This window comes from Gekko japonicus, unplaced genomic scaffold (genome assembly GCF_001447785.1).
Source record: "Gekko japonicus isolate JY-2015 unplaced genomic scaffold, Gekko_japonicus_V1.1 scaffold53, whole genome shotgun sequence".
Taxonomy (NCBI): domain Eukaryota; kingdom Metazoa; phylum Chordata; class Lepidosauria; order Squamata; family Gekkonidae; genus Gekko; species Gekko japonicus.
Window position 1 is genome coordinate 1,135,377 of NW_015162474.1, and position 12,643 is coordinate 1,148,019.

Here is a 12,643-nt window from a genome sequence, read left to right on the forward strand (position 1 = left end):
AAAGAGTGTGAGAGAGGTAGAGGGAGACAGGAGGAAGCAAAGGTGTGAGGAATAGGATAATCATTCCGCAAGTTTCTTGCGGGTCTCCACTTGTATATATATATATATATAAGAAATGATTTGGAAAATATGTGAACACCTGGTCTTAAAATATTTTATTCATCATGTTAAAATAAAACGTTCCATAATCAATTTTTTTCTTTTCTTTTCTTTTTTCAATTTTTCCAATTTTTCGGAAAAAAACAAAAAAGGCTTCAGGAAAAAAATGGGAAAAAACCGTTTTTTTCTGAATTTTTCCGTTTTTCCCCCCGGGCCTTCACATCTCTAGCCTGGATCCAATCTATACTGGATTGTTTTTGAAGAATCCCCAATCTAGCACATGTTTATTGTACCGTACATCTAAGGAGCCCAGAAGCATGTACTTGGTTCTCTATTTTATCCTCATAATACCCCTGTGGAGAAAGAGTGGCAGCCTCCAGGTCACCCAAATAACTTGATGGTTGTGGGGGATTTGAACCTGGCTCTCCCAGGTCCTCGACCAACACTAACCACAGGACCACACTGGCTCACAGCTGCATGCACAGAACTAGCACTCCTCCCATTGGTACAATGTTCCAATCCTACATGGAAGAAGACTGGTGGATCACTGTGCTTGGGTTTTCAAGGGAGAGCCATCACTCTGTTTTCTTTGGGGTTTGCTGCAGCATGTGCTTAAGAATCTAATTCTTTAAACTGAGTTATTTGTCTAGCATGAGACACCTTTCTTGTTCCAGCTTTCTGACTCTTACGTAACATGTAGCACGGGGGAAGCTTAGTGGGTAGAAGTTCCTGCCCGGGTGAAAGGTTAGTCTAGAATAAGTAATTCTCAATTAACTTTCTAGTTTAAGATACTATGACAAAGGAAATACTTCTCTCAGAAATGCTATAACCTCTCTAAGACACCAATTTCTTAATTTTGCTCACCTTGTCAGGTTTTGTAGGAACTGATTTTTGTGATGGTAACCAAGAAGCAGCTTGGTCAAATTTCCTGAAATACAAAATATTGCTTACTTTCCTAATTCATCATAGCAAGTAATAAAAAGGGGAGGAAGAAAAACAACACAGATATGGAAGGAAGCCTTCCTGAAGCTCACTTCAGTAAATGGTTGATAGCATTAATTATCTAAAAAGTAATTGAAAAATTGCTTGGAACAATATAAATTCCAGAGTCTTCCACTGAACCTAAAATGCATACCGGAAGCCAGTTCTGTGAACTTGAAAAGACTGAAGACCACTTTGTCAGCGTGCAGAGCCTCCAGAAATTATTGGTACCTCAGTGCCATTTTGATCACAGAGATACTTAGTTTAAAAAAAATGAATTCATAACACCATAACATTTGCTGCTGTAAATAATAATAATAATGATGATGATGATGATGATGATGATGATGATGATGATGATGATGATGATGACACATGAAAATGTGCCCGTAATAATCAGAAATTGCTTTCAGAATAATTCTGTGTCCCTATTGGCATTCAGGATGTTGTTCAATAATTTGTGTCAAAGTACATGCCCAGAGGAGAAATGTGGGTACCTCACTGATTTCTTTTCACTGGCTGTTGACTTTAAGCTGTTTATCCATTTCTGTTTGGCGAGTTTTTTGTTCCATGCTTCCAACTCTTCTATCCTAACTTCAAGATTGTTCGTTAATTTGCAGAGCTGCTTAACTGCACCCACATTCTCCATAAAAATCTGGTCCTGCAAAACAACACAGATAATTCCATTCATAAATAAGACGCAAAAATAGCAAGGAGTTGAGCTGCCACCTTGGCTCACCCAAGGACTTCTGAAAATCCCGGGGGGGGGGGTGTTATTTGGTTGCTTAAACAGCAGAACCTCTCTCTTCCCCAACCCTACCATATCATTTCACAGGTTGATCTGTAGACTGTCCTCCGTTTCAGAGGTGGTTTGTAAGGTACAGCCCCCAAGCATAATTTGTCTGGGCCCAGTCCAAACCTATAATGCAGACCATTCTCTACCACCACCAACATACAAGGATTTCATCTCATACATATAACATCATAAATTGTGTAAGGAAAAAGAATAATTTTATTTCTGAAATGACAGATCATAACATGGGCTTGCAATAGTGCTGCCAGCTGCATGTGGGCATCCAGTAGGAGCCTCTGGGGTCAGGGAGCAATGTTGTAATGTCACAGTTTGTACCCAGAGGTGACTCATGATGCTCTAGGAATCTGTTCATCTGTATGGCTTTTTAACTATAGAGGTGTGCCAATTTCTAGGTGTCATTTCTGGGTACGGACATGAAGTGACATTAGAACATCATGTCCTTGGCTTCCGGGTTTCGGTGTCCGCCATGGCGGTCGCTTTCTCCCGCAGCTCCGGAAGACAGCCGTCAGAGCCCACGGTTGGGAGGGAGTGCGACTGTGCGCACCACCCCTGGAGCCCTCGTGTTGGGCTCCCAGCCATGGGGCACTAGAGAGCCCTTCCCCCGGTGACCCTGCCGGTGAAGGGGGGCTACTCCATGCCCTGATGGTCCCCGCTGCGTAGCGTCCCAAATGGGAACTAGAAATCGCACACTGGAGCAAGCGTTTGGTGGCCAAGCGAATTGAAAACAAAAGTGGACTTATCGTTTAAATATGAGTTAATGTCTAAGTGAGAAACACCAAAGAACTAGCCGAAAACCTCCCCTTTGAAAGTGAAGGGGGAGGAAACTCTCCCCCGCTAAGAAAAACTAAGTGAACTGTGAGCTATTACGAAAAGGGGGGTGGGCTAATGAAGCAAACCGGATTGAAATAAAGAGCATTTAAGAATTTACCAGGTGGATTTAAGAGTACCAGAGACTGCAATAACTTTTATAAAAAGTAAACAATTCCCAAACATGGCACCCACGAGGAAGGATGAAAAAGACAAGCAAGTGAAACCTAAGCTTCTTGCCAGAACTGCCAGCCCAGTGAGTTCTGTGCCTAGACAGGACACAACTACAGAGCTGCAAAAGATGTTGATTGAAGCTTTGCGTCCTCTGCTGGAACAAGTCATGCACCACAAGCAAACCCAACTAACTGAGATAGCTAAAAAAACAGATAAAACTGACCGAAAGAAGTGGATGCCAACACCAAGAAGCTTAAAAAACAACTGCAGGTGATGGAGAAAAAGAGACAAACGGAGGAGTCTCATTTGTTACAGCTACAAATGGAAAGAGCAAGCTGTGTTCTAAGATGTCAAGGTGTTCCAGAAGAGAAGGGGGAGAATCTGAAGCAGATTATGAGAGAGGCTTTAGGCCCTATGGTAGATATAAAAGTGGACATATTCAAAGTGAAATTGATACGATCTATAGGTCGTATTCAGATTTTACAAGAAAGAATAATCTGCCAGGGTTAGTTATTATAGGATTCTCCAGAAGACAAGTGAGAGATCAAATTCTCAAAGCAACAAATGGAACCACCTTGAAAAGCAAGGACAAAGAAATAAAAGTGTTGAAGGACAACCCGTTTGAAATAAGAAGGAAAAGAAGAAAATACAGAGACTTGGTTTTATTTCTACAGAAGAACAACATCCCCTACAGATGGCTTGTACCCGAAGGCACAATCTTCAAATTTATGGACAAGAAATAAAAAATTGACTCTATTGAAAAGGCACATGAATTTCTGCATCAACATAGTCGCCTACCAGGAGAAAAAGAAGAGGAGGAGGAAGGCAGCACCAAAGAAAGTGAAGAAGAGGGAGCAATGGCATCTTCAAACGAGAACTCAGATTCTAAACTGGGGGCGGTAGCCTCAAAGACAAGCTACCACTTGAGAAAGGAAAAGTATAAAAAATGAGATGTCATTGCACTCTGAAATCTCTTACAATGTTTTAAGTAATTCTTTTATTACTCTTTAAGAAGTCAGATACGGTGGTGTTTAAATTTTTACTTAAGTATTAATAGATTATCAGATGACCACATTCAATGAATTGGAATCGAATGTTGAGTTAAAGCTAACTTATTAAGCAATATGTATGACTACCATCTCTTGGGTTTTTAGTGGGTTTTCTTTACTTTCTCCTATAATTTGTAGATCCCCTCCCTAATGTCATTGTAGTTTATAGAAAATGCAATAAAAAAATCCCCTACCGGAGGCATAAAAAAAAGAAGAACAAGAACATCATGTCCTTATGTAATGTCATTCCATGCTCAGTAGGGTTGTCAGATCCCGCAGTGGAGGCAGGGACTCCTCCCGCCAGGCCCTGCCCTCCAGTTGCCAATCAGCTGGCTGGTGGGGGACTTACCAGTAGAAAGAGGAAGACCCGGGCCATGTTGCCGGCATTGCACCAGAAATGATGTAATCACACTAGTGACATCCAGGTGATGCTCTGGTATTTGGGTAAAAACTCTATGGTAGAAGCCATTTTTACCATAGAGTTTTTGCCCACACACCAGAGTGCCACAGCAGTATCGCCACATGATGACATCACTTCCTGTCAGTTGCCAGAAGAGACCTGGCAACCCTACTGCCCAGGCCTCTTGCTCCTGCTGCAGTTAAGAGGTCCCACAGGACCTGGAGTTTGGGAGGTGAAAACTTTTTTAAAACACATTTTAATGAATCTTCAACTATTAACAAGAAAACAACAAGTTCAAAACAACATGACATAAACCATCACTACAAAGATACAGAATATACTACAAAAGCATGATACAAGAACAACAATATGTAGCAGGAACAAGTACAATAAGATAACACAGAAGGTAAACAGTTAACAATAGTAATGCAAGAGGAAGCCACAGCCAATATAGTTTGGAAGTGACGGACCACGCTGGGCACGCTGGGGGTGGGGCCACAACCATTTGAGGGAAAACCATAGAGTTTTACCTTGGATGACCGTGGCCCTGCCCTCAGAGTGCCCGGCGTGGTCACGTCACTTCCAGGTGACGTGCACGTCGCGCACTTTGGGGGTGGGGTTCCCCCCGGGGCCCGATCCGCCGGCAGCGGGGAACGGGCCTCTGGGGCAGGGGTTTCCCCACCCCCCGGGGGGACTTGGCAAGCCTACTGGTAGCCCAAGAGATCATCATCCCTGAACTCCCAGGTATTAGTAATGGGTATCCATACCTCCCCCCCCCCTTAGCCAAACTTGGGCCTCTTCACACAGCATTACTGTTCAAATGATTTCAGAGGCATGGGGAAGTCACTGCACAGATCTTTGGATTTAGGTCTTAGTCTATTTTTCCTCACTTCCACCCTGAGCTTGCATGTATATGACAAAACAGAAGTTAATTAAAAGTAAAAAGCTGGCCCCTTTGGACCACCTCAGTTCCATCCTGAACTGCTAGATCTTTTGTTTTTAAAAAAATCCATCTCAGTAAACTGGCAGTGAGTACTTTATGCAAAAGACACAGCAACCATCTATCATGTACCACACACAGTAAAACATGTTTTGAATTAATGTTGAAGCTCCACACTAAATATAACATGGCAGACATCTGAGGTTTTTCAATGTTTGCCTCTACAAACTGTTTCCCAGCATCAGATCCAGAATCCCCCATCACACTGTGTGTTCTGTGCATATCAGATGGTGCAAACAGGCTCAGCTGAACCGTTTAACTTGCAACTCCAACACAACTTCTCAAGGGAGGAAAGACAGATGGAAGAGCCGAGTCCCTTCTGCTATTTCTGCAGTGGAAGTCAGGGAAGGATTTTGCTATAATGGGATAAAGGGCACTGTACAGACAGCACCAACTCCAGGCCTTCTCACAGACCTCCTCTGAGCTTTCCATTGTTTTCTTATTTATGTAGTAGATCAGTTCATCCAGCTGTGAAAGAAGACTGAAATATGAATATTGAGAGAATACGGGCTGAATTTAAGCACGCAGAAAAGCAGCCATGATTATGTAGTGACAGGCACAAAAGCAAGCATTTCAGTGCACCGCGGGGCAACACAGTGAAGTGGTAAGAATTGCTTTGCCTCTGGAGAGGTGACATGCAAATAAATAGATTGCTAAAATGTGTCACTGGCCCAACTTGTAGGATTCCTCTTTAAGAGGTACTACTAGTACACTACATGCTGTGTTCAGATGTCACGGTTAGGGGTGCCAGCCCCCAGGTCCAGCGGGGGTTCCCCCCCTTCTGGGGGCTCTAGAAGCCCCTCCAGAAGCCCCACTTCCAAGCCCTGCCCCAACCCATGGCCACCCCTCTCCCTCCCCTCCTGCAGAGATTTAAAGAGCTTCAGCTGATCGGCAGGGGGTACATGGCCCAGGACCCTTTAAATCTTTCAGCAGGGAGGGAGAGGGGCTGTCGCCAGCCTCAACTCCACTCGCAAAAAGACCTTTTAAAGGGTCTTTTTTGCAAGAGGGGTGGGGGCTGTGGTGTGCAGGACTGAATCCCAATCACTTTAAGGGGTCTTTTTGCAAGTGGAGCTGTAGCCAGTGACAGCCCCTCTCCCTCCCTGCTGAAAGATTTAAAGAGCCCTCCAGCTGATCGACAGGCAACATGCTCCCCACTGATCAGCTGAAGCCCTTTAAATCTCTGCAGGAGGGGAGGGAGAGGGGTGGCCATGGGTGGCTGTGGCTTGGGGAGGGGCTTGGAGCATCCCTGCCCCCCGAACACCCCCCCAATCCCCCAAGGGGACCTGGCAACCCTAGTCAGGGTAGATGGTGGTTTGATCAAAACCCAGTTAGTTATGATGTCCAAATGTACAATAATCTGGGATGTGTTGGTTGGCATGAATTCAGGATTACAAATTAGGATGTGTACCTATTGCTTAATTATTGAAAATGTTTATATGCCACTTTCCCCATGGATCACAGGAATCAAAGCAGCTTTCAAAGTTTAATCACAAATGATTATATAATAATCACCCCAAACCCAAATACATCAAGACATCTATTATTTATGGCCCAATTACTACAAAACTGAAGCTGGTACCGAGTCCTTTCTCAATATTACTCAGACCTCAAAGGTTTGTTTCCACAATTGCTAAAAATCTTTAGAGCAGCAACTGCTCTAGAGTTGCACCTGCACAACCACCAAAAACACCCATACTGAAGCAAAAATCAGAAAAGGTAACAGTCTGCAGGCCAAGGTGGCAGGAGTCTCTTCCTTTCCCATCCCAGGCAGCCACCTACAGTTTGTACTAATAGTGATTTGTTGTGATGTCTGAATTAATAAACTGCAGCTTGTTGAATGGCACCCCACACACACTTGCAGCTGCTGGGCCACAGACATGCAAATCGGTTTTATCATGACACCTGTACGCAAGCCTCAGATGCAGTTCACAGTGACATATGAACTGGGGTTTTTCTCATAGGAATTTTGGTGTTGCCAGCCAAGCACTGACAATCAGTGGAGTATTTTGAGGCCAGGGAGCATAGTTGCACATTTTTAACATACCAATGGGCAAATTCCTAGAGCGGTGTGATGTTGCTTCCATGTACAAATGTGAAGTGACATCATGATGTCGCAACATCATGCAACGTTGCTCCCTGCTCCTGCTGGCGTGAAGACCCCCAGCAGCGTGTGGAGCCTGGGGGTGAGAGTTTGCTTGCTGCTCTAGGGCAAATGGCAAGCCAACACAGGATGTTGGTTCTCTTTTTAGATGCTTGGGTTGTATGAACAGGCTGATATCTGGTTCAAGATGCTCTGTCACTAATTTGACTTCATTCTGCTTCACTAGTGTAAAAATATATGTATTTTCTCTATTATTCCTGCATGGTTGGGCATGAGCAGATGAAAAGGCCCCCATATCATCATAATTTTTATTATGGTGCATTTTATAAAACTGCCTTCCCACACTACTGCAAAATATGAAAGCTCCCATTTAGACTTTGCATAACATTGCTATTGTTTCATACGCTGCTAAACTGCTGCCGTATGTTTAAGCCACACAGAACACCACTGCCAATGTTAGAGATTTTCTGTTTGATCCAATGATGCCCATAGCGTGCAGCTGCATAGGTCACGCTGCTGCATAAACAAAACCTACACAGTGTGACAAGACCACACAATTAACCAACACAAGATAGTCTACAATTTGTTTACTGAAGAGTATCTTTAAGGCACTCATGTGCTTGAAGCCATGAAACTGATTTTATGGCCTCATGGGCCACATGAAAGTGATATGAATCTGCGGCCTCTTCCAATTCGGCTTCAGAGCTTGCCCAGTTCCTCAAAAAATTATAATTTGTTTGAAAAGAAGAATGCAGGTCCCCCTAAATCCTAAAAGATCCTACTCAAATCCCTTGGCTATGGTGAAAACTCATATTAGCATTTAATTAAAAAAAACCCTAATGGACAGAAAACTACAGTAAATTTTATCTGAACTGACAGAAACAGGGTTATCCCATCTCCCTTATGCCAGAATCCCCATATTCCATAAAACCTAGGAGATTAATAAAAACTTTCGCTTATCTTGAAAAGACTGAAGCAAATGGCTTTTCTTCAATAAGCATAAGGCCTACCATTTAATTAAAATTCACCACGGACGTTGTTGAAATCACTGGGAAATCTAATACTTCATGCCAAGAACACAGACTCAAAGGTCTGGTTCACAACTACAAGATAATGAGGTGGCTGGAACGAAGTGGCAGAGACTGGCATCAGATTGCAAGTGGCATGACTACCCACTGCCTCTGCCCACCACCATGCAGCTGGGCAGAAATGCCAAGTGAAATGGGAGGGTGAGCGGAACCCGATGTCATGACTTCACTTCCAGCACAACCTCCAAGTTACATCACTGCGTAAAGGAGCCACTCTAGCATTCACTCAGAATGCTAGAATGCCCTGTAATAGATGAATGCTAGAGAGCTCCCCATATGGTCATGTCACTTACAGGCTGTGCCAGAAGTGACATCATTATGACAACATAAGTCCTCACCTCCCCATCTCCTGCTGGTTACCAGCCATGGGTTGGCCGCCCTAGGTCAGGTGGAAGATCATAAAGGAGCATGCTTGGGAATATTCTCCTATCTTAAAAACCCCCTGCCAACAGAAAAATCAGCACAGCATGCAGAGAGATGGTAGACCATTTCTCCCTCCCATCCGCTGTGCTAGTTTTCTGCTGACGTGGAGCTTATTTTATTTTATCTTTTAATCTGAATGAATATTCAAAGCTAGAATCTATCACACGAGCAGTCTGAATTGGTTCAGTCCACCTCACTGCCACTGAGCTGTGCCAACTCATTCTTCTCCATCTCTGAACAAGGCCACAGAACTCATCCAGCTACAGATGGCCACAATCCTTCTAAACCTGCCATGAATAAACTCATCTGGTTTGGATTTTGTTTTTCTATTGCTACCCATTGTTTTATGAAGAACCAAAACAAAGACCCAAATTTCCCATCTCTTGAAGGCAAACACTGAAAACTGTATGGGTTTTCGGTCATGAACTTTGGTTTCAGGACACTTTCTTGTTTAAAAAAATCTTTCTTGCAGTGCTCTAGAGTACCTTGTCAACCATGAGGAAATTATCAACTCTCTCTCCATTTTCACATACAACGTCTCCAGCTTCTCGTATGGCTCTTGGCAGAAGTTCTTGAACTTCCTGGGCTATCACTCCTGCTTATGAAAATAAAGACAACCATGTTATCAAAAACAACCTCAAATGCCCACAGACTACAATCTGTCCAGTCTGTCTCTCTCTCAGGTTGTACACAGGTGTTGAGAGCCCTTGGCAAAATGCCTTCTGGTGGGACTCCATCTCTGCTATGGCTCTTCACACATCCCATCTGCAGCTGCCACTGCTGTTCACTCTGGGAGTTGGTGGCCACAGTGGCCATCCCTGCCCCAACTATGGTGGCAGCTGCCTTCTCTTCAGAGGAGCAAAATGGAGTGTGCTGCTTCCTTATCTGCTGATGATACACATTTCCCCCATGAGTAGAGGGACCTGCTCAGCTGGCTGCCTTGGCTGGTGATAGATGGGGACAGCACAAGAATAAAGCAATTAGAATTTTCCTCCCTCGTCTTCATCTAGGGTGCTGGTGGGCATTTGACAACTGACCAAGAGTGAAGCGAAGGCTGCTCTTCACCAGTGTAAATTATCTTCATCAACTCATAATGTCTGGTTGTGACCTTAGGGTGGATTCCTCCCCCCTATTGCCCACCCTGCATCTCATGGATCTTACAATGGTCCCGGTCACACGAGCAGGATGATCCACTGCCAGAGGGAGGCAAATTAGAGCCAGAGCAAAAAGAACCATGGGAGCGCGATCCGACATGCCCCTGCGGCTCTGTCCTCCGGCAGCCGATCACACGTTGTGCAGCAAACCGGCAGTAGCGCAGTTGTGCGCATGCGTGGGACGGGGAACGGCGCTGGCTGCGACAGGCTACCAGTGCTTCCCCGACCAGAAGCCTGGAGTTGCTATGCATCATCCAGAAGGTAGTGCTCTGTTGCTAGTACCTTTTAAATGTGTGTTTTCGAGCCGAAGGGACGGATCGGGGATGGGTGTGTGACGCTTCCCAGATGTTGCGGTGTGATCGCGCCCGCTTGATGCACCCCCGATCCATCCCTCTTGCGAGGCAAATCCTCCCATGTGACTGGGGCCAATGTGTATTTGAAAAGCAAGGCAACATCAGGGTATTGCTATAGGATAAGTGGCCAAGGTGTTTTGGGGTACTTTCTGCCTGACCAACTAGATGTGTTGACTGGATACCTGTTTCATGGGTCTGATTAATTCCCATAACAGATGCAAACTCAGGCTTGTAGTCATATTCAACCAGCCTCATCTGTGCTATTCTTCTCAGCTGCTGATGTGTATCAACCTAATTCACCAAAGACAAGGTGTTGCATATTAATATAGTTAATACATTCAAGTCATATCAAGGATTTCAAGTAGGTACATGCTTTTGATACTTGGCATGGCTGGCATTATCTGTCTTTCTCATTAACTTTTTTCATTTTAACTCATATTCTTTCTTGGATTTTGGGGTGAAGGAAAAATTTTAAGAGTAGAAAGTCCACCTTCACCAGTCGCCTTAGAGACAAATGCCAGCAAATCAAATGCTGGATAAGCCCTCTGTTTTGCCCTTTGTGGCTAAATGGGCTGTCTACTTCTTTTAAAAGTGGCAAATACATACCTTATTGATAAATATATCCATCCTCACACATCGTTATGTTATAATCCTTACAACATCCCTGTAAATTAGGCTGTTATCATCATCATCATATTGGGCTTCTGAAGGTGCCGTACCAGAGGTGAGATATGAACCAGATAGCTTCAGAGTTTAAACAGTGCATTCTTTTAGCTACAACTCTGTGCCAGCTCCTAGTTGGGTACAAAGGCAGAAACTGCCTCTGAAAGCTACAATCTGGCGTGAAAGAGGGACAGCTTAATATATCCCTTTTAGCTGTTTTTCCTCTCAAGAGCCCATACACACATCTGAAAGGGGGAAAATACAAGATCCATCCATGAACAAGTCCACCACTCAAGACTGTGCCTCCCTGGAGTTGCTTTTAAGAAGGGCTGGGGAAAAGAGACATGGAAAGGGTCACTTCAGACTGAAGAGAACCTCTATTGCACATGCAGGACAATGAGATGGAAACAAGGTGGCCAAGCCCTAAGGTGGAAGGATGGGCTACACCTGACTGCAGGTAGTCAACGCCTACTTTGAATTATCACTGGACTAAATAAATTCCACACAAATAGAAAACTAGCAGAGCAGAGAGAAAAAGTCTATGGCCTCTTCTCTTTGCTTCCTGTGCTGGTTTTCTCACTGCAAGTGTTTTTTTTAACCTAGTGGACCTTTCTAAAATGTGTTCCCCACCTGCAGTCCCTCTACTACCTAACCTTCCAGAGCATGTCTCTGGAGAGGCAGAATATAACTTTTCTAGATAAATAAGAGGAATATATATATGCATTCTGCTATTTCATCCCTGAGCACTCCCCTGTAGCTCTAGGGTTGCCAACTCTGGGTTGGGAAATTCCTGAAGCTTTGGGGATGTAGGGGAGGGACCTCAGCAAGGTATAATGCAATAGAGGAGGCTCCAAAGGAGCCATTTTCTACAGGAGAACTGATCTCTGTAGCCTGGAGATCAGTTGTCATTCCAGGAGAACTCTAGGGCCCACCTGGAGGTTAGCCTACTGCCTACTTGGTTCTCTATAGTTCATTAAAAAAGAGTTACATACTTATTCCTATTTTCATTTTCTCTGGGGGGGGTTTGGTTATTCTCTGTCTCACACACGTTCTCCTCTTTGGCCATTAGTTCATCTACCTTAATTTTATTCTTCAAGAATAATCCAGTAGGCATTCTTCAAATGAAATAAGCAGTTAGAGGCAGCATTTCTCCCAGGAAATCTACATCATTGCACTTATTTTATTCATTTACAAGAATTGTATGCTTACTTTCAGCCCAATAATAATGCACTTATGTAACCTTCCACTTATATACCATGCTAGTTTCACCGGCTTGTAACCTTGCTTTACCATCGAGTCACAGCTCACTTACGTGACCCTAGAGGGTTTTCAGGGGAAGACACTTTCAGAGGTGGTTTGCCATTGCCTGCCTCTGCATAGTAACCCTGGACTTCCTTGGTGGTCTCCCATCCAAATACTAACCAAGGCTGAACCTGCTCAACTTCTGAGATCTGATGAGATCAGGCTAGTCTGAACTGCCTCCTTTGCAATGTCACAACTTCACAATCCTGCCTCACAGTCGTCTTTATCACAATGT

The 12,643-nt window shown here is 44.1% G+C and overlaps 1 protein-coding gene across 1 annotated transcript in view; it reads right to left on the bottom strand.

Annotated features, from left to right (window-relative positions):
* MYRFL (myelin regulatory factor-like) overlaps nucleotides 1–12,643 on the bottom strand; it is a 73,387-nt gene that overhangs the window by 22,622 nt on the left and 38,122 nt on the right. The window contains exons 15-18 of the mRNA XM_015405692.1: nucleotides 10,626–10,734; nucleotides 9,422–9,531; nucleotides 1,578–1,741; nucleotides 964–1,027 (exon numbers count right to left, since the gene is read on the bottom strand). Of these exons, the coding sequence (XP_015261178.1) occupies nucleotides 964–1,027; nucleotides 1,578–1,741; nucleotides 9,422–9,531; nucleotides 10,626–10,734 (447 nt within the window). The remainder of the gene's footprint in view (nucleotides 1–963; nucleotides 1,028–1,577; nucleotides 1,742–9,421; nucleotides 9,532–10,625; nucleotides 10,735–12,643) is intronic.